This window comes from Narcine bancroftii, chromosome 5, assembly GCF_036971445.1.
Source record: "Narcine bancroftii isolate sNarBan1 chromosome 5, sNarBan1.hap1, whole genome shotgun sequence".
Taxonomy (NCBI): Eukaryota; Metazoa; Chordata; class Chondrichthyes; order Torpediniformes; family Narcinidae; genus Narcine; species Narcine bancroftii.
In genome coordinates this window covers 239,999,310-240,021,425 of record NC_091473.1, presented here as the reverse complement: position 1 = coordinate 240,021,425, position 22,116 = coordinate 239,999,310, and the positions used below count along the sequence as shown (strand labels likewise).

Below are 22,116 nucleotides of genomic sequence, written 5' to 3'. Positions count from 1 at the left end.
TTTGGGACCTCATTGTACAGCTCTACAAGCTATTGGAGAGACCACATTCAGGTAGTATGTACAATCTGGTCTCCTGCTAAGAGTAAGAGCATAATTAAGGAAAGGGCACAGAAGAGATTTACCAGGATGTTGCTGGTAGGCTTGACTTAAAGGATAGGCAGGGTCTTAACAAATTTGCATTATGCAGTTGTCAATATTCACAAGAAAAATTTACATGCAAGCTCTAGCTGACAAGTTAACTCAATGCAACATAACCAAACCAGGAATAAATACTTTATGCAGGCTTTGCTTAGCATTTCTCAAATTTGTATCAAATCTGGTTATCTCATAGAAACCAGGTTAATATGCAGTAATGTGTAGCTTGTAAATTTAATTAAAAATTCCAATTGAATTATGCTTACAACCTTAGGTTTGTCAAATCTATATTCTTCTGCAAACTTTGTCTGTGCAAAAATGCTTTGTACAGTCATGTGTCACTTAACATCCACAATGTGTTATGTGAACTAGGATGTTAGGGGTTTTGGACATAGTGCAAACACTATATTATATACTTAGCAAAGCTATATGGGATACTGCAGTGTACATATATTGACTAAATAGCTAAAATAATGTACACATACAGTACTGTATTTCAGCTAATGTATCTGGCAAGGTAATATATAGGTCAAGTAGGTTAATACTGTACACATAATATCTCGTAAATATACACTACTGAATACATAATATATCGTAAATATACACTACTGTATTCATCAGCTAATATGTAATCTGTACTTACTACAATTGGAGCTTGCACGGCTAACATAACGGTGGGTTTGTCTGGAGGCTGAGATACACGCGTTACGTGCAGGAAGCTGTTGCATTCACTACATCCCATTCTCTGATCGGCATTTGTGAACTCTATTATTACCTTTTGGGACCATGGACGTATATGCAGTCAGATATTGCCCGACAGACGTAATGTGGTGCATAGCTGCTTTTTAAATTGCAATGACCATAAGGAAATTGATATTTCAAAATGGAACATATCGGAGGTGAGAATGCATGGTCAGTTCAGCAACTTTCAACAACTGCATGCAGATTTTATTGAAAGTCACAAACAGTTCCTTGAATTGAAACAGCAGATGCAGCAATTTGGAACACAAATGGACACTGCTGGAAGCCATTTGTGCCTGCATAGGAATGGCCATCAGATGCAAGGTTTTGACAACCATCCCACTGCCTCAACAGATACCGATTGGTCCGCCGAGTTCCTACAAATGCTTGGTTTTTGGCTGCAGCTCTTTTTAATTATTTCATCAATTTTTTTTTTGCATGGATTTAGCATTCAAGTTGACCCAAAATTCAAGGACCTGAGTATAGTCAGTTTTTGTCAAGTCATTTGTAACTTGTTTTACCTTAAAGCTCATAGCACTTCTAATTCTTCCTTGTGATAATTGGCTACTTCTTCTCTACTTAGTTTACAGATGGTGAGTCTAGAACAGTGGTGTATCCCGAAAGGAGAAATTCGACTAAAAATGAAAAGACTGCAGATGAAGGCTCTGACTTGCGCACAAAAACAAGATGGCATTACCACGTGAAGTACCGGTGCACCTGAAGCTGCTGGTGGTTGGCTTTGATAAGGCATTCTGATCAGCAAGATATTAGCACTTCTCAAACTGTGTTCTCACATCAAGCATTAAAAAACTGAATGTATTTTGCAAATGAATGGATGCAAGTGGATCTGTCTGAGCACCATTTTATTGAAGGGATCTGCAAACTCTTCAGAAAATAATGAAAAACCTACAGGGAAGTTCTTTCTTTCTTATTGTTGTGTAACTTATCTATCCAAGTGTAGGATTTAAGTTTCAACAATATAGTAGTGACTCATTTCCACTTAAACATTTTTTAAAACCTCAACAAATGCTAGGCTTTGGACAAGAGGAAAGTGTACAGTGGTCTTTCTGACAGGTTGTTACTGTCTGGAACCATTGCGCTTCCTTTAAATACATATCAAGGACATGGACTTGTTTGTCAATAATTTCACTTGCAAGGCAAGGTTGATCCCAACAACGCTATCATGAGCCCCACATCTCCCAGCTGGAATTCTCCCCTCCATTCCCGAAGACGCAAAGGGTTACAACGTGAAGGAGTGAGATGGGACTGGGACAACAGAGCCCTCAGCCCCGGACAACCGTGTTGGGGTGGAAGTCCCCAATATTATGGGGACGGGCATGCACACAAACACATAGAACATGACTCGGTGTTAGATTAACATTCCGTTCTGCTGTAGGATGATGATGTGACCCTTAACGTTGCATAAGGTCGCCCCCCACCCCCAATAAAATTAAGTGCCGGTCAACCAGGTTTATCGGACCGGATGCAGATGCTCAAAGGTGCTCAGCAGGTCCCGCAGAACCTTAACGAAGGGCTCAGGCTGGAAAATGTTGGTTCTTGACCTGCTCCGGACGCTACGAGATCTGCTGAGGTTCTCGGTGCATTTACTACAACCACAGCATCTGCAGACTTCCTTGCTTCAGATTGGGAGCATTTCTCACCCCCACCCCCACCCCCCACCCCCCACCAATAAAGCTCTTCAAGGGTTTATTAGTGCCATATATTTTTTAAAAACGGGTCAAAGCAACCAGTGACTTTCGCTCCTGCGAATTTCTCGGTTTCGAATTGAACGAGCTCCGTGCTCGCAGCTTCCAGCGACTTCATTCAGCGTCGGCGGGACGTTGGAAGGCGAGGAGCCGCAGGGCTCGGCCACACATTCACTGTCGATTAAAGTTGGCGAAGTGCCCGCGGGGTCGACCCCTTCAGCGCGCACCTGCCGGAGAGCGGCCGAACGGGACCCGGGACCGGCCGCTCGTGTTGCGCCGCCGCCGCCTCGCAAGTTGACCATTTCCAGTCGTGGCTGATACACATGGATCAAGATTCCTCTAGCATGGCCCACACCACAAAAAGGAACTTGGAAATGTCTTTTTCCAACGAAAAATTGCATTTCCCAACAAACTGTGCATCTATCCCCACTCCCACCCCCCCCCCCCACACACACACACACACACACATACATACATACACAAATACCCTTGGGACCACCCGTCCCTCAAACTATGCACTTACCCCCCCCCCCCCCCCCCCCGCACACACACACACATACACAAATACCGTTGGGACCACCCCCCCCCCACAAAACACACACACAAATACCCTTGGGACCACCCGTCCCTCAAACTGTGCATCTACCTCCCCCCCCTACACACATACAGAAATACCCTTGGAACCACCCGTCCCTCAAACTATGCATTTACCCCCCCCCCCCCCACACACACACACACACACACACATATACACAAATACCGTTGGGACCACCCCCCCAAAAAAAACCCACACACACTAATACCCTTGGGACCACCCGTCCCTCAAACTGTGTATCTACCCCCTCCCCCAAACACAAATACCCTTGGGACCACCCGTCCCTCAAACTGTGCATCTACCCCCTCCCCCCAAACAAACACAAATAAACTCGGGACCACCCGTCCCTCAAACTGTGCATCTACCCCCTCTCCCAAACACAAATACCCTTGGGACCACCCGTCCCTCAAACTGTGCATCTACCCCCTCCCCCAAACACAAATACCCTTGGGACTACCCGTCCCTCAAACTGTGCATCTACCCCCTCACCCAAACACAAATACCCTTGGGACCACCCGTCCCTCAAACTGTGCATCTACCCCCTCACCCCCAAACACACACAAATAAACTTGGGACCACCCGTCCCTCAAACTGTGCATCTACCCCCTCCCCCAAACACAAATACCCTTGGGACCACCCGTCCCTCAAACTGTGCATCTACCCCCTCACCCAGACACAAATACCCTTGGGACCACCCGTCCCTCAAACTGTGCATCTACCCCCTCCCCCCAAACACACACAAATAAACTTGGGACCACCCGTCCCTCAAACTGTGCATCTCCCCCCCCCCCCCCAACACACACATACAAATTAACTCGGGACCACCCGCCCCTCAAACTGTGCATATACCCCCTTCCCCAAACACAAATAAACTTGGGACCACCCGTCCCTCAAACTGTACATCTCCCCCCCCCCCCCTCCCACCCAGACACACACAAATAAACTTGGGACCACCCATTGGGGCGGTCAGTGCACCTACCTGCAGGATACGGTGATCTCCACTTTGGTGGCCGGGATGCTCCCTTGGATCGGGTCAAATTCGCTTACAGAAGCCATGTCATCGCATTTGTCCATCGCGTCTTCCATCGGCATCCAGTCATTCCAGGCTGGCGCTCCCAGCATCCACGTCACGAAGCTCAAGGATGGATGGGCGCTGAAAAGGCAGCCTGCCCTGCAGGGAAACGGAGGGAGCGGAGACGGCAGCGCAACTGCCTTCGCCACCGAACCCCGCCGCGTCCCAACTCTTCAACGCAACCTCATCCTTGGGCTAATTGTACAGCTCAGCCGATGCCTTAATTACAGTCCGCGGGCTGAAATGCTACGCCCCGCCTTGACTTCTAAAGATAAACTTGCATCGCTTGTCACTGTCAAAGCCCAGTGAAACCGACTACTGGGGACATCGTTAGCGTGACGGCACAGACCTGATCCCCCCCCCCCCAAACCCCCACCGACCCGACATTAGTCCCCCATCGATAGCCCCTCAATCGGGAATTAGATGTCGCCAAGTGCAATGGTCACAAGATTCACTTGCCCTGAATGAGTCCACAGGGACGCGCTGTGGGATCGATGCTTTGAGATCCCGAACTACAGTGAGCCCGTTGCTACAGGTAAACGCGGTGGTTTATCGCTGCCATCGAAGGGTTATTCCACCCCGACTGTCGACTCCAAAGTCGTTGCGCCAAAATTGTGCCCAGAAACGATGCCCATCGGCGAGGAATTAAAAGTTGATTCAACTTTGGGGCACCCCCCCCCCCCCCCCCACACACCTCTCTCCCACCGTTAGTTTTATTTTACACCGTGGCCACGTTAACTTTTGTTTTGCAAATCCACTCATTTATCGCTGCGCTCAGAAATCCAAGTGACTTGTAACTCTCCCGCGCCTCCTACAGGGCGGACCTTACAAATCAAAGTCCTGATCAGACCATTACTTTCCAACTACCAAAAAAGGCTGCCTCCTGCTCCCGCCAGGAGCTTGTCGACTTCATCCACTCGGCTTCCAACTTCCACCTGGATCTCAAACTCACCTGGTCCATCTCCCCTTCCTGGATCTCTCTGTCTCCACTGACCTATTCCACCTCCCACAGCTACCTTGTCCAAACTTCCTCACACCCTGTCCCCTCCCCTTCTCCCACGTTTCCACCCAAGGTGGATTTCAGATCTTCAAAAATGTCTGTCTTCTTCACAAAAGTGGCTTCCCCTCGACCATTATCAACTCGGCCCTCGCCTGCATCTCCTCCATTTCCCACTCATCTGCCCTCAGATGCAACAAATTTCTGACATTTTTCCTTCTCCGCTTTCAACCTTGTAGGGACCACTCCTTCCATGATTTCCTCATGTCATTATCCCTCCCCACCAACCCTCCCGGCTGCAGGAGGTGCAACACTTGCGCTCACACCTCCTCCCTCACCACGATCCACGTCCCAAATAGGCCTTTCAAGTGAAGCAATACTTCACTTTTACATCCACAGCATTGATTTACTGCATCCAGTGCTCCCTTTGCAGCCTTCTCTACATCAGAGAGACCGGTCGCAGATTGGGAGATCGCACCACTCAGCACCTCCTCTCCATCTGCAACAACAGTGACTTCCCAGTAGCCAATCATTTCAATTCTGAGTCACACTCCCAGGCAAACATGGCCTTATATACTATCCCACCCTGACCAACCATAGATTGGAGGAACATCAACTTATTTTCCGACTGGGTACTCTCCAGCCAGATGGCCTTAACATTGCTTTCTGCTAAACCAACTTGCCTTTTCTTTCCCCTCCCCCTTTCCAGTTCTCCCCTCCCATCCCCCTTACCTGCTCAACCATCCCTCCTCCCTCTGTACCCTCCCTCTCTTCTTCACCTATCACCTTCTGCCCCAATCTTTTGTTTAGACGCCTACCAGCATTCTTTCATACCTTGATGAAGGGCTCAAGCCCAAAATATAGATTATATATTTTTACCTTTGCTACATAAAGGTCACTGTTTGACCTGCTGAGCTTCTCCCACAATGTAATGAAGACGCTGTTTACATCCGGTACCGCACGGATGGCAGTCTCTTCAATCTGAGGCGCCTGCAAGCTCACACCAAGACACAAGAGAAACTTGTCCGAGAACTACTCTTTGCAGACGATGCCGCTTTAGTTGCCCATTCAGAGCCAGCTCTTCAGCGCTTGACGTCCTGCTTTGCGGAAACTGCCAAAATGTTTGGCCTGGAAGTCAGCCTGAAGAAAACTGAGGTCCTCCATCAGCCAGCTCCCCACCATGATTACCAGCCCCCCCACATCTCCATCGGGCACACAAAACTCAAAACGGTCAACCAGTTTACCTATCTCGGCTGCACCATTTCATCAGATGCAAGGATCGACAATGAGATAGACAACAGACTCGCCAAGGCAAATAGCGCCTTTGGAAGACTACACAAAAGAGTCTGGAAAAACAACCAACTGAAAAACCTCACAAAGATAAGTGTATACAGAGCCGTTGTCATACCTACACTCCTGTTCGGCTCCGAATCATGGGTCCTCTACCGGCACCACCTACGGCTCCTAGAACGCTTCCACCAGCGTTGTCTCCGCTCCATCCTCAACATCCATTGGAGCGCTTACATCCCTAACGTCGAGGTACTCGAGATGGCAGAGGTCGACAGCATCGAGTCCACGCTGCTGAAGATCCAGCTGCGCTGGATGGGTCACGTCTCCAGAATGGAGGACCATCGCCTTCCCAAGATCGTGTTATATGGCGAGCTCTCCACTGGCCACCGTGACAGAGGTGCACCAAAGAAAAGGTACAAGGACTGCCTAAAGAAATATCTTGGTGCCTGCCACATTGACCACCGCCAGTGGGCTGATAACGCCTCAAACCGTGCATCTTGGCGCCTCACAGTTTGGCGGGCAGCAACCTCCTTTGAAGAAGACCGCAGAGCCCACCTCACTGACAAAAGGCAAAGGAGGAAAAACCCAACACCCAACCCCAACCAACCAATTTTCCCCTGCAACCGCTGCAATCGTGTCTGCCTGTCCCGCATCGGACTTGTCAGCCACAAACGAGCCTGCAGCTGACGTGGACTTTTTACCCCCTCCATAAATCTTCGTCCGCGAAGCCAAGCCAAAGAAGAATCTTCTATTTTTTTAAAATTCAGAATGCTTTACAATCAACTGAAGTGTAATTACATTGCATTACAGCTGTACAGTGTAATAACTTTTACACATTTCTATAAGACTGTTTGAGAATGATATTAAACATACCAGTAACGTGAAGCAACAATTATCTCACAGATTGATTGTGTTCATGTTTTTACAGTTTTTTAAAATCAATTTAGTCAAGAATTACATTTAGTAAACAAGCATGCTTTAATCTTTTTCAATTGCGTGTACGTTATCACTTATTGATTATTGCACATCGAATTTCCATTTCAAATGCTGGAGTGCTCTCAACCAAAATTGATATTAAAATGTAAATGAGTTGTTATTTAATAGGATCTCAAATCATCCTTAAATGTTGTGCAACCAGTTCATCTCACTTCAATTCGGCAAGTTCAAATGCCACTACTAGGTCTTGGGCATAAAATTTATATTAATTTTACACATCTTTGCAAAATTCTTCACTTTTTAAAAAAAAAACAGAATTCTTGCAAAATTCCCACAATGCAGGGTGTGTAAACAGTTTGGAACGGAATGATGTAGCAACTCATACCCATTCTGAAACTTTTCCAGCAGCAACTCTGGACATTTTTGTGGACTACCTGCAGTCTAAACTGAACGACAGGCAGTCCGCAACGATGGTCTAATGAATACGACGCAATTATGATGCCCGGTGACGCATTCAGCTCGCGACATTGCAATGCGGGAGATTTAAATGTGAAACAAGGTGACATTTACTTACCAGCAGTCGTCTACCACCGTGTTGGATCATTGGAATGATGCTGGCGTTAACAGGATCTGTGGATCCAGAGCCACTTTTCTCTTCTGTCTTGGGGCTTTCTCGGACGCAGGCAAATGATATCACTGACGATGTTGGCGCTGTGATGCCAGGCTTCGCACGTAGGTCACACATCACGGGTGACGTCCACCGACGTTCAGCCTATGCAAGTACCACGCCTACGATACTTTGTCTAAACGCACAGTGATATCATGCGCAGGTCATTCGTTGTGAACGGTCACTCCAGAAGATAAGTGTGAAACATGACGATGCAAAAATTATATTCCTTTGTGTGAAAACCATATTAGACTGCAGTTGTGGTGTAGCAACTTGAGTCAGAGAGTCCAACTTCTCAGTTACCAAATAAAACCTTCCTCTCAATGGCTTATAGCCCATATCCAACCCAATATTTATCCCTTAAGCAACATTTCCAGGTTCACAAAACTCAACACCCAATAGAAAGAGAAAAAAAAAAGAAGAGGTTGAAAATAAAGTTGGTGAAAATAAGTAAACAATAACCATTCTCGGTTAGGGTCTCGGGAAGTCGTTGTAGTCAATTAGATGCACTTTCTACTCCAACCAGCCATGCAAATAAGCTAGGGGGTGAAGCGAGAAAGCCTGCAAATGGCGGGCCCCGGTGCAACTCGGCATGAAGTTCTGGAGAAATTCAGCAGGTCCCGCGGGGCTGGGGCCGGTGGTGGGGGGGCTGGGGCTGGTGGTGGGGGGGGCTGGGGCTGGTGGTGGGGGGGGGCTGGGGCTGGTGGTGGGGGGGGCTGGGGCTGGTGGTGGGGGGGGCTGGGGCTGGTGGTGGGGGGGGGGCTGGGGCTGGTGGTGGGGGGGGGGCTGGGGCTGGTGGTGGGGGGGGGGCTGGGGCTGGTGGTGGGGGGGGGCTGGGGCTGGTGGTGGGGGGGGCTGGGGCTGGTGGTGGGGGGGGGCTGGGGCTGGTGGTGGGGAGGGGGGCTGGTGGTGGGGAGGGGGGCTGGTGGTGGGGAGGGGGGCTGGTGGTGGGGAGGGGGGCTGGTGGTGGGGAGGGGGGCTGGTGGTGGGGAGGGGGGCTGGTGGTGGGGAGGGGGGCTGGTGGTGGGGAGGGGGGCTGGTGGTGGGGAGGGGGGCTGGTGGTGGGGAGGGGGGCTGGTGGTGGGGAGGGGGGCTGGTGGTGGGGAGGGGGGCTGGTGGTGGGGAGGGGGGCTGGTGGTGGGGAGGGGGGCTGGTGGTGGGGAGGGGGGCTGGTGGTGGGGAGGGGGGCTGGTGGTGGGGAGGGGGGCTGGGGCTGTTGGGGGGGGGGGTGGGGCTGGGGGTGGAGAGAATCTTGTGAATTAATTACCAGAGAAGCTTAGTTTGATCACTAGGAAATATTCTGTACAAAACACTCCATTACTTTTTTTTTATTTTCCGAGTCGTTTATTGTCGACGTTAACCGGAGAGAGAAGACCCTGCATTTCAATATTGAGTCCCAGCAGATAGTTTCTTAATTAGATATTTATTGGGAAATGAAGGTCAGGTGTCATTCAACAAATCTCTAATTAAAAAAAAACCCAGCGACCTGCGATAGGGCAGTTGCTTAAGGGGTGAAATGAGGGAGTGAATATCCTGGAAAAATTACCTCAAAAGCCACAAATATGTTCGAAACAACGAGGACCTCCTGCTTTAGAATCGGCCGGCAGCTCGCAGTGAGGGTGAACGTTAGTGTAATGTTTAAAGGTAAGATGTAGTTTGGATGGTGTGGGGTTTTTTAAAGAATAAGTATTCCACCACTAGACCTTCCCGTCCGACTGTTGAAACGGTGGTCTGGGTGCACTTTGCTCTGATGGTCTTGTTTTTTTTTAAAAAGTAATTGAGTTATTAATAACACTTTGCCCTAATCGCAGAGGATTCCTAACATTTCGGGGCAGAAGTGTTTTTCTTTGCTCCGAACAGTTCTGATTTGAAATGCAAATAGAGACAGGGAGAAGTGGACGGGTTCAGGCTACGGGACGGAATAAATTGAAGTGAGAAGGGTGGAGTAATGGGACTGTTTAAACCCCCGACGAGCGTCAGTGTTCTCATCGTGCCGCCGTCAAAAAGTGGGGGAGATCACTCCCCTCTTCTTCCCCCCCCCCCCCTTAGAAAAGTTTCCCATTTCTGCTCAAGAAACCAGAGAATTGCGCGGTCCCTGTTTGCAAGTGTTGGGAAGCGTGAACGAGTGCGGTGGGGCTGTTGAAGCGTTCGCCGACTGTGCCCTCTCTCGGTCAGTGCCAAAATCACTCGAATCTTCCTTCAAACCACCACCAGAGTTCAATTCAACGTTTGCAGAATCATTATAAAATCCATATGTTCTTTATGAGGATGGGGAGAGAGAGGGAGAGGGAGAGGGAGAGGGAGAGGGAGGGAGAGGGAGGGAGAGGGAGGGAGAGGGAGGGAGAGGGAGGGAGGGGGAGGGAGGGGGGGGAGGAGGGGGAGGAGGGGGAGGGAGGGGGAGGGAGGGGGAGGGAGGGGGAGGGAGGGGGAGGGAGGGGGAGGGAGGGGGAGGGGGAAGGGGAGGAAGGGGAGAGGGGGGGGGAAGGGGAGGCTCGTCGTAGTTGAGAGTAGCTAATAACTCAGCAATGTAATCAGATATGTGATCTGATCATTAGGAGTCATCATTTGAAAAAAGTTTTTAAAAAATGCCATTGAACAACACATTCGTTGCATATTTCTGGAATGGATCAAAATCCAATATTTCCTTAAGTTGTTCAATTATTTTGCATTTATTTAAGATAGTTTTAAAATTTTGGTTTGGTGGCGTTCAGAAGGAAAATGTTGTAAATGGCTAACAAATGCAATATGGGCCGAAAGGAAATTAAATGAACCGAGAGGCTTTGTGGTGAGAAGAAAAATCACACAAGGGGTTGGGGGTTGTGTTCCCGTCCCGCCGAAGTTGTGACACTAACGTGACTCCGAATGGAAATAATTAATCGAAAGCTTGGGGAAATGACAATTTGATAAGATGTGATAATCTTTAACATCTGTTGGGGTTTTTTTGACTTTAAACAATTTCCACAACTTTCATCGGTAAGATTTGGATATATTTTCAGAAAGGTAAGTGTGAAACTTGGACTATGCAAAAATTATTTTCTTTTGTGTGTGTGTGTGTATATATATAAAAAAAAACCAATAGGAGTTGTGATTTTGTTGCTGCCCCATTTTTTCAGATTTAAATTATGGTTATATGGTTAAATCCGCCCTGTGCTCTTTACTGAAAGGATGTCGCTAGTTAATTAATTCCCCCCAAAAAATAAAATCTAGAAGTGTATTCCATTGATGGTCAAGAAACCGTGTTTCAGATGACTGAAGAGTTAAACTCGCGTAATCTTTCTGTGGAAATGAGATATCCAGAGCACGAATCCAAACTACTAAGAGGGAAGCTTCCATTTGAACTAAGCAAATGCAAAGAGCAACTCAATTATCCAGGAAACCTATTAAAAACAATGGTTCAAAAAGCCGAGGAATATATATATATAAAATATAATATCAGAAGGAGTTGAGAGTCCTGGCGGAGCTGAGAAACAACAAATAAATGGGATGGGGGGTTAAACACCATGCCCCGAAATGTTAGGAATCCTCTGCGATTAGGGCAAAGTGTTATTAATAACCTAATTACTTCAGCAGGTCAAATAGCCTAAAAGGCAAAGATAAAGATACATAACCAACAGTTCAGACTTGAGCCATTTGACCTGCTGAATTCCTCCAGCATTGCGTTTTGACTTCAATCACAGTGTTTGTGCAGACTTCCATGCTTTACCCCTGAAGGAATAAAGAGGGTGGCAAACAAATCAACAACATGAATGGATTGACATGAGAATGTATCGTTCCTCCCATCAATTAAATGTGCTTTATAAAGTAACAAAGTCCAAAATCAATAAAACAAGGTGAAGTTGGGTTAATGATTATCGGCGGGGGTAAAGATCGAGGTCGTTTTAAAGCTCTCAGCATCCCACGAAGTGGAAAATCACTCTTCGTTGGAGGGCAATTAACTGTTCATTACAGTTTCCTCAAAGAAACGGGGAATGCGACGATGGACCAAGCTGTCTGTGCCACTGTCGGTTTGATTTACATTTACAAGGTTGCCACCGGCTCCAAGAAGAATGAGTTCGTACTGGATAATCGAGCCTCTTTAAACGTGGCTTGCATGTTTGTCATTGTCCAGCCTCTCTGCCTACTGCTCGGCGGATATATCAGCATGTTGGCTTACTTCGTTTGTGCAGTGTCCTCTTACAAATTGTTGCCAAGGAATACCGGCACCACTGGAAAAGAACAAACGCCGTTCCAGGACCCAGATCAGCAAAACCTGAAGAAAGTGAGCTGAGGTTCCTCAGTTAAACCTTGGAGGGGAGAGTTCTGCGCTCTGAAATGAGATTAAAACATCAGCTCTGATTTGAATGGGGGACTCAAATTCTACTCTGCAGTGATTCGACTTCACCACTTCTTTCAAGTTGGTTTTCACTGGATTCCAGATTAAAATGAGACACATTTTGGATTTGAAAAGCAACACTCTTGATTATGTTTGAACGTTTTAATAACAATTCTAAGTAAATTGTGGGCAATGTGCAATGATAACTGGAGTCAAATGTAATATGACTGCAATTTTTTTTCCTTAAAAAAAAACCCCCTGGAATAAAAAAATAATAATTCAGTCACTTGGCAGTGAGTTTTGTTCATCTGCTCTACCTGGTAGATTATTTTCATTCAATGATCACTTATATAAAAAAAAATCACTGTTAATAAGAGCATGAACAATATTTTTCCCATCCCTTATTGCTCGAGTGCAGCTGTGTCTTTAAATCAAAGTATGAATATTCATGAACCTGCAGCTTTTTAAAACATTTTTTCTTTCTTTTATATAAAAAAACTTGTCATAATTGTACTCTTCTGATATCCTGCAAGCCATGTAAAGAATTATGGGAAGGGGGCTTCTGCTGTGGTAAGAAAGCAAACAAAGTTAATGATTTAGTAGATTAAGCAGACCATCAATGCAGATTATGACTGAAATGGGATGGGAGCATTAAGTAAAGGGATATGGCATATCAAAAAGTTGCTGGGAAAGATGCTGAGTTGTCAATCACAATAGCTGAGAAGGACAGAAGTAGCAAATATATTAGATTGCCAATAGTTTTTAAAAACAAATGTCGAACTGCACGTAGGCATCTGTCTAAGGGGGCTATTTAAGCTGTACAAGGATGTTGTATACTTTGGGGATCAATGTAAAGTATGAGTTGCATTGTTACTCTTTCTTTGTGCCCCTCACTCCCGCTAGCATAACACGATAAAGTGATTGTTCGCTGTTTTATTACAGCATGGGTTGACTTCAACAGTCATACTTCCCTACATTTACTACTGTTCATGTAATTTTTCGACTCAAATTTGGTGTGTTGTGGGGGGGGGGGGGGGGGGTTTGCTGTCGACGATTACACTGATACTGCTTTTGACCACAGTAAGTACCTGTCATTCAAGACATCAGGAGCTCAGACTGGATGGCAAGTCCACGTTTGGGGCTTTGCGAGCTTGAATGGGCTGGCAGCCAATGCTTGGATCCACAGTTGGGGTATTAGCAGCTTGGATGGGTAGACAGCTGAGACAAGGGTTTGTGTTCGGGGTGTCAGAAGGTTGGATGGGCAGTTGGGGCCAAAAATAAGGGGGGGGGGGTTGACTTTTACATGGGATATATGGAAAATATGCAATTTCTGGACCATAGAGCACCAGGCAATAAAGTCACTTTTCTCAGACCCTGGTTCTGAACCCCTTTATAAAACTGTTAATGCCCAAAGCACTTAGGGGGTTCTGCTTGCTATTGAAACTATCTGCACCTTCATGAATCCCGATACCTGGTTCCCACAAGCCAGTCTCCCACAGCCTGGTCTGAGTCTTTCTGGAGATTAGCTTTACTTGTAGCTCATGCATTTGCTTCTTTTTTGTTTCCAGTACCCTTTCTAATATTTGTCCATCTAGTTTTAATTGAATCTGCAAAATGCCCAGAGAATTATAAAATCATACTATAATCCTTACAGATTTAAGCTGTGATTTCTGGTTGTATTTCCTGTTGAGTTGCTTCAGAAATTCAAAACCAAAATACTCCAGGCACAAGAAATATTAAATGAAACTGAAATGCTGGAAATATTCAGCAAGTCAGAAAGCAGAGAGATGCATTGAGTCAAAATGGAAGATCATTCGTATGTTAATTTTATTTCTCTCTCTGCTGTTATTGCATGATCTGTGTGGGTACATCCATAATCATTTAATTACCTAATATTTTGCCTTTTTTGAGGCTCATTGTTTTAATTAAATTCCTTTTAATATGAACATGAAAATATTTATTTCTAGTATTAAACTTGCACAATGTGCCATCAAATCCCTAGCTGAATTTTTGCGTGTTGTCGTCCATACTTTTTAATAGGTAAGCATTTGACAAATGCACAATTACTTTAAATCTTCTCAAGGCGGTGACTTTCAACAGGATTTTTTTGTCTGACATTAGAGTGAAAAAACAACTGGCATTTATTTAGACTCCTTGATATAGTATTTGGGGCAGCACAGTTGACCTAGTGGTTAGTGCAATGCCTTGACAGCACCAGTGATCAGGACTGGGTTCAAATCCCACGGTCTAAGGAGTTTGTACTCTGTCCCCGTGCCTGTGCCTGCACAGGTTTTCCCCGGGGGCTCTGGTTTCCTCCCACCATTCAAAATGTACTGGGGGTGTAGATTAATTGGGTGTAGATTTGGTAGCACGGACTTGGGGGGCCAAAATGGCCTGTTACTGTGATGTATGTTTAAATTTAATAAGTCATAACTGTTTGTCCTAGGTAAACTTGTACCTCTCACTTTGTTCGTTTTAGATTGGTCACAGTGTTTGAGCTACCGAAAGAAAACAGACACACACCGAGAGCACTTCAGTTTATACAAGTCTTTATTACTAAATCTAAAGCTGAATTCAAACTACAATACGCAAGCCCTTCCCAATTATACTCATCAACGCCTGGACTGGTCCCAATTGCTGAGCAAGGCAATGACCGCACACTTGTAGTAGGTTGTCTGGGCGCCGGTAGCAGCTTCTCCACCTCCACTGACCGGGATGTTGGTTGGAGTCTAGAAGTTCTTCTTCTTGCTGAGAGATGTTGCCACCTCTCTGAGAGTCTCAAACTTCAACAGTTTTTATAACCATGGCTTATATTACCCCAAAACTCTTTACTCGTAGCTTATCTCTTAGAATAGATGATTTAATTATCTTCAAGGTCTCCTGACAGTCTGCGACCAACAAAAGACAACTGCATCTCTGGGCCTCATGGTGGAAATTAGATAATGTCTACTGATTGATATGCATCCTGGGCTTCATGGTGTAAATTAGATTGTCTTCTGATTCAACTGCATCTCTGGGCCCCATGGTGGAATTTAGATTTATGTCTACTGATTCACATGTATACTTTCTTGAATAAGCTGGTCTAAATCCTCCATTACACTTTTCTTGATTGAACATTAGAAAGATTTAATTTGTTGGTCAGGATTAATGGCGATACAACTGTGTGACTGTTTATTTTGTTCTTGGGGAAACTAATAGTGGAATTTGTGGAAGCGATTCCAACATTTAGGACAGCAGAAATGGAAGGAGTAAGGAAAAATAACATACATTTATAGTGTCAAATCACACTCCATGAGGATTGACACTGACACCTGTAAATGACTACTCTAATGGAAATGAACGGAAATTTTCTTTGTGCAGAACATTGCACAGCTTGATCAAACACAGCTACAATCTATCTTAAACAATTGGGCTGGGGAGTCAGAGTGATGGTTAAAAGAAGTTTCCTGGTTCAGTGATCAATCTTGTGTCACAGCAAGGAACTGAGAATAAACAGTTCTCCAATCAAGATATCAATAAATGTGCTTTCTTCACTCATGACTTTGGTTGCTCAGCACTCAGTGAATTACATCCATACTTGAATAATGTTCCATTAAAAACATAATTTAAATTTTGTTTGGTTAAAGCAGTGGTTTTCAAACTTCCCTTCCCACTCACAATACCACCTTAAGCAATCCCTTACTAATCACAGCACTTAAGGCATAGGGAATACTTAAAAGTGGAATGTGAGTTTGGGGACAGTTGGAAAATCACTGGGTTAAACCATTTACACAAGCTGGCAGTCCTTTCATTTGCAGTTTATTCTGAAATCATTGCCTTGTCATCCAAAGTATAATCTGAAAATACCACACTTGCAGTATTCTGTGCAGCTCTGGACAGCGCTCTATGGGAGGAATGTGATTAATCAAGAGACAGTGTAAAAACTATTCGCAAGGTTGCCATCTGGACTGGATGGTTTGAATTACAAAGAGAGAATGAATATGCTCCAATTGTTTTCTCTGGAATAAAAGGGGACGAGGGAACTGAAGGTTCCAAGGGTAGGAGAGTGTAAAACTCTTAATACAAAGTCTAAAATTAACAACACTTAATATTACTCCTGGCCACTCTCCAAATGGATGTCATTAACACCAACTTCTCTGGTTTCGACTAGCCTACTGTATGTTCTCCCTCCCTGCCCTATCCCTCTGTCTTCCCCCTCCAATCACAGAGCCATCCCCCTCCCTCCCTGCTGGTGTGCCCACTCTCCCTTATCCATTACTCTTGCCCGTGGGGCTTTGCTGCTCATCTGGCCCCTCCCCCACCATTTTGATTGGGCGCCTGCGTACATTTTGTTTGTACCCGATGAAAGGCTCACTTCTGAAATGTTGGTTATGTATCTTTTATCTTTGGAGTATAAAGTATGCTGTTTGACTGCTGAGTTTTCCCAACTTTGTGTTTTTACTAAAGCTGGAGGGCATGTGGTTAAAGTGAGAGGTGAATAATTTAAAGGGGATTTGAGTGGCAAGTTTTTCCACGCAGAGAGTGGTGGGTATATGGAACAAGATGCTAGAAAGAGTGATTGAGGCAGGTACAATTACAATTTTATCAAGTATTTGGACAGGTATATAGGCAGGAAAGGTTTAGAGGAATATGGGCTGAACACAGGAAAATGGAACATGCTCCGATAGGCACCTTGGTCAGCATTGACTAGTTGGGTTGAATGGCCTGTTGCCGTGCTGTATGACTCAATGACAGTCGTTCTCAACCTTTTATTTTCCACTCGCATACCACCTTATGTAATCCCTATGCCATAGTGCTCTGTGATTAGTAAGGGATTGCTTAAGGTGGGATGTGAGTGGGGAGGGAAAGTTGAGAATCGCTGCTCTAGACCCAATTGTTTTTCTTGAGAAAAATTGTCATTGGCCAATTTCTTTGGAGTTATGAAACCCTGCACATAACGAGTCAATGAGGAATGATTAAAACAGTGGCTTTCAAACCTTTTTTTCACCTGTATACCACCTTAAGAAATCCCTTACTAATCACAGAGCACCTATGGCATAGGGAATATTTAGTGGTATGTGAGTGGAAAGAAAAAGGTTGAGAACCATTGCTCTATGACTTGATAAAGGAAATGAAGTAGATAGTTACCGTGATCCTGTTAGCTTCTTCCACCATTCAGTGAGATCGTGACTAATCTGAAACCTAGTCCCTTTACCCCATACTTGTTTATTAATTATAAAATGAACAACCTTCACCACTTTTACATGTACGTCATGCCTTCTGGTCTTCAGTTTTCCAACCAGACAAAATATTTTTACTTGCTCCATCAGTTCCCATGAAAACGCAAAATAAATCCCTATTAACCTTCTAAATACAAATTAGTTTTTTAATCTCTTCCTGCGATTTAACCTTTGGCGTCCAGGTATCATAAAATTAAAGTGCTCTTGTTCTAAATCTATTAAATCCTTGTGTGGTGGCCAGATCTGTTTACAGTACTCCCAACTGTCAGCCAATAGAATAGAGCTTTGCGTAGCAATAGATAAATTCTGCCCCTTATATTCTACTTGATATAAAAGTCAGGACAGGGGTTTTTTTCCAGTTTTCTCTGCCTGTTGACAGCACACTCTGTGAATGTGGGCCCTCAAGTTTCATTGGAATCTTGTCGTTTCATATTTATGACCATTCAGAAATGATGCCCTTTAATGAATTCCAGTGCTATCATTTTGCCTTTTTTTTGCTTATCCATGAATATTTCCTCATGATATTGTTTCAAGCTGAAGGCTCCAATGGCTCAGCAGTTCGAGCGCTGGCCTTGTAAACAAGGGGTCATTAGTTCATTCCTCACTGGGGATTTCACCTCTGTGAGGGGTGCTGGACAAAGTGGTGACTCCCTGTCTTTCTTATTGTAAATCAAGTTTTTAAAAAGTCCACATATGTTGCATTCTAAATGTAGTATTATATTCCAATAATGAAACCTTTACCTTTGTTCAATACTTATCACCATTCAGAAATGATGCCCTTTAATGAATTCCAATGCTATCATTTTGCCTTTTTTGCTCATCTATGAATATCTCCTCATGACTTTCTTTTCCATCTGCAGTGTTTATATTGTCAAATATCATTGGATTATTGGCAAACTTGCATGGGCACTTTTCTATCCCATCATAAAATTAATGAATAAATAATGCAGAGATTTATAGCGAATGGGACCAGCTCGCGTAGACAGCTTGGATGACATGGACTGCCGAATAACTCTGATTCTGTTCAAATTCAGATTGAAATTGTTCATATTTACATTTATTGTCCGATTACACCCTGAGATTTCATTTTCCTCCAAGTGAGGCAGAATTAGCACTTAGTATATATTTAAAAAGTCCCAATGTATACATGTAAACAAACTGTGCAATACAGAGAAAAAAGCAATAAAGTGCAAAGTAATAGTTCCTAAACATATCCCTTATTGAGTTTGTTATGGAGGAGTCTGATGGTGGAGGGGTAATAACTGTTCCTGAACCTGGAGGTCTGAGTCTTGTGGTACCTAGACCTCTTGGTTGGTTTTAAAACAGTAATTTTCTAGCTACCCCCTAAACTCTCATTCCACCTTAAGCAATTCCTATGCCATCAATGCTCTGTGGCTTGGTAAGGGATTGCTTAAAGTGGGATGTGAGTGGGAAGAGAAGGTTGAGAACCATTCCTCTAGACCCAATTGTTACTGAAATATTTTGCTTGAGAAAAATTGTCAGTCGCCCATTTTCCTTTGGAGTTGTGAAACTGTGCATACAAGTCAATAAGTTACAATTCAAACAGTGCTTTTCAAACTTTTTTCACTCGCATACCACCTTCAGCAATCCTTTACCAATCACAGAGCATTTATGACATGGGGATTGCTTAAGGTGGAATGTGAGTTTGAGGAGAAGTTTGAAACTGGTTTAAAACTTGTGCATTAACAATTATTCAGTTAATGACCTTGAGTGCTGAGTTTAGGGCTGTCAGATCAACAAAAGCAGATTATTTTGCCAAATCACACTGGTGTTAGTGGGAGCAAGTTTGGCACAAATTGGATGTCTCATTTCCTTTGTACATTCAATGAAGTGCTATTTTAGAATCCACACTGTTCCAATGCCTTGATTGGTTAAACACATTTATCCCCCTTTCCTGTTGATACCTGAACACACGCTATTCTCCTTGTCACATCGACTAATCTATCAATCTCCAACTTGAACGTCCCCATCCCTTCTGCCTTCCAAAGATACACTATCAAAAAATCTGATCTTGTCTCACAACACATCTGTATCCTGAGCTAACTTGTATATATTTAATTTAATCCCTTCACCCCAAACATCGATGTACATTGTGATCAAGGACAAGTACTATTCAGTACACAAACTCCCAACCTGACAATGACCCTATTTATGTCCACTCTCCATTTACCAATCCATAGCCTGTATGTTACCCTATATGCTCTAATTTTATTGTGGGCATCTTGTGAAGTTAAAAATACTACCTTTGCTAGTTTTCCCTTATCTATTTTATTTACAATCACAAAATACCCACATAGATTTATCAAACATCAAACATGATTTCCTTTCATATGTTCACACTAATTGTCCAATCTATTAATTTATAGACCCCCTATCACTGCTTCTTAATCCTAAGATTTTTCCTACAAATGATTTTATGAACTTCAAATTAACTTCCTCAGAAAATGAACCCTTTTAGTCTCATGAAGCATAAAGAATTAATATCTTAGTGTTGTCAATCTTTGAAATTAATTAGGCGATGCAAGAGGCATTTTGGACATTTCCACCTCCTGATGTTTACAAAGGTGCATGCGTTGATAGGCTATAAAGGACAATCAAATCCCCAAGGTTTAGTCTGGATGTGAAATGACTGTGGTTGAGTCACAAAACTACATAGTCAATTATTCATGACTCCTGGTAACGACATGAGTCCGGTGCCTGACACTGAGCCCCCCTCAGTCAATTTGTGAACGTGCTGTCCTTGATCCTGTGGTATTTAGTATACTTTCAGGATGAAGAGCCCAGTAATAATTGTAATTACTACATATTATGTCATGGCTTCATGCGTCCTTTCACAAGGAGGAAGTTGAGAAATCAACATTATCAGCCTTTCAACAACCCTAATCATGAGATACAAGCTCATCGAAAGAATGATTTCCACCTTAACCATTGTTTCCGCACAACCCTAAATGGGAGATGGGTGTTTAAATTGTCAGGCTAATCACATTCTCTTCAGCTAATGAAGCACTCTGCACCAGCAGAGGTGTTCCTTGTTATCGATGGGTGGTTTATCATTGGCATGGACTTAGTGGGCTAAAGGACTCGCATCCATGTGGTCTATCTCCATTTTAGCACCAGAGAACATGATCATTTTAAGTCAGGGAACAATTTTCATATTTCCCAAATCAATTTCTCAGCTGTTGTTTAATATTGACAGAACATCAATTCCTTAATAAGGAATGGGTGTGCAGGATAGGAGACTGTCAAATGAGGCATCAGTGGTTTCACTCTAATCCTTGCAAGTCCTGACTCCGAATAATTGCAGAAAATAAAACCAGCATCGTCTTGGTGATGGGCGACTTAGCCCAGGAACCCCATTGAATGGAGAAATTGGGTGCTCTTTTTGAATTGCAATCACAGTGTCTCAAAATCCCGATGCTCTGCATTGTAGACAATACACAGACCTACTGGAGGAACTCAGCTGGTCTTGCAGCATCTCTCGGAGGTGAAGACAAAATAGCAACAATTTGGGCCTGAGCCTTTCTTCAAGGTGGCTTAAGCCCGAATTGTTGGTAATTTATCTTCGCCTCCTCTGAACGCTGCAAGACTAAGTTCCTCCAGCATGGGAACAATCAAAGCATCTGCAGACTTTCCTGTTTCACTCTGCACTGCAGGGACCACTTTCAGTAAAAGGACTGCAGTGGATTAAGAATGTTCCTAACTATCACATTCTTGAAGCCGATTAGGAATGGGTATTCACACCTCTGGTGAACGAACAAAAAAAACAATTTGTTCAAGAATGCATCAAATTGGATTTTCTGGTAACTTTATAAATCAACAGGTGGCAGATCGTTCATGCTACCAGTAGGAGTTGATGCAGTATCATAGGAAATTGCCTCCCTTGACTCTGAGGCAGATTAGTCAAGTTCTCTGAGTGAAAACTTTCATTGGGGAGATAATGAGCCAATTGTGAAGTAACATGCACATTTAGGATGACAAAATTATTGAAGCATTTTAGCTTAATGACTAGATCCAGTGTTCACACTGGGGGCTCAGTAATTCTTCCCACTATTTATGCCACAAGCAAATTCACATAAATGCAACAGAATTGAAAGTGAATCAGTTATTTTTAGAAGTTTGATATTTTGAGAATGACGCTTCCTCCCCTAAGCACATAACAGTGGACATGACTCAGACTTGGAAATGTATTTGTGTGTCAATGTGCCGTATGGATATTGTGAACTTATTTGATTTCACTCATTAAGTCTAGTTTTTCCTTGTTTTTTTTATATTTAAAAAAAAAACACATTTTACCTGATAATTTTACCATGGAAATAAGTTGAATATGAAATATAATAACAAAATCTACACAAAATAAAAATTGGTAGCACTGCAGACCAAGGAGAGTGGGGAGTTAGAGACAAAGACTTCAGATTTATTGTCAGA

The 22,116-nt window shown here is 44.1% G+C and overlaps 1 protein-coding gene across 5 annotated transcripts in view; it reads right to left on the bottom strand.

Annotated features, from left to right (window-relative positions):
* Positions 1 to 4,263, bottom strand: part of LOC138765084 (copine-8-like) — a 437,705-nt gene extending 433,442 nt beyond the window's left edge. For all 5 annotated transcript variants that reach the window (XM_069941777.1, XM_069941779.1, XM_069941780.1 and 2 more), the window contains exon 1: positions 4,157 to 4,263. In XM_069941777.1, the coding sequence (XP_069797878.1) occupies positions 4,157 to 4,263 (107 nt within the window). The remainder of the gene's footprint in view (positions 1 to 4,156) is intronic.
* Positions 4,264 to 22,116: the final 17,853 nt, after the last annotated feature.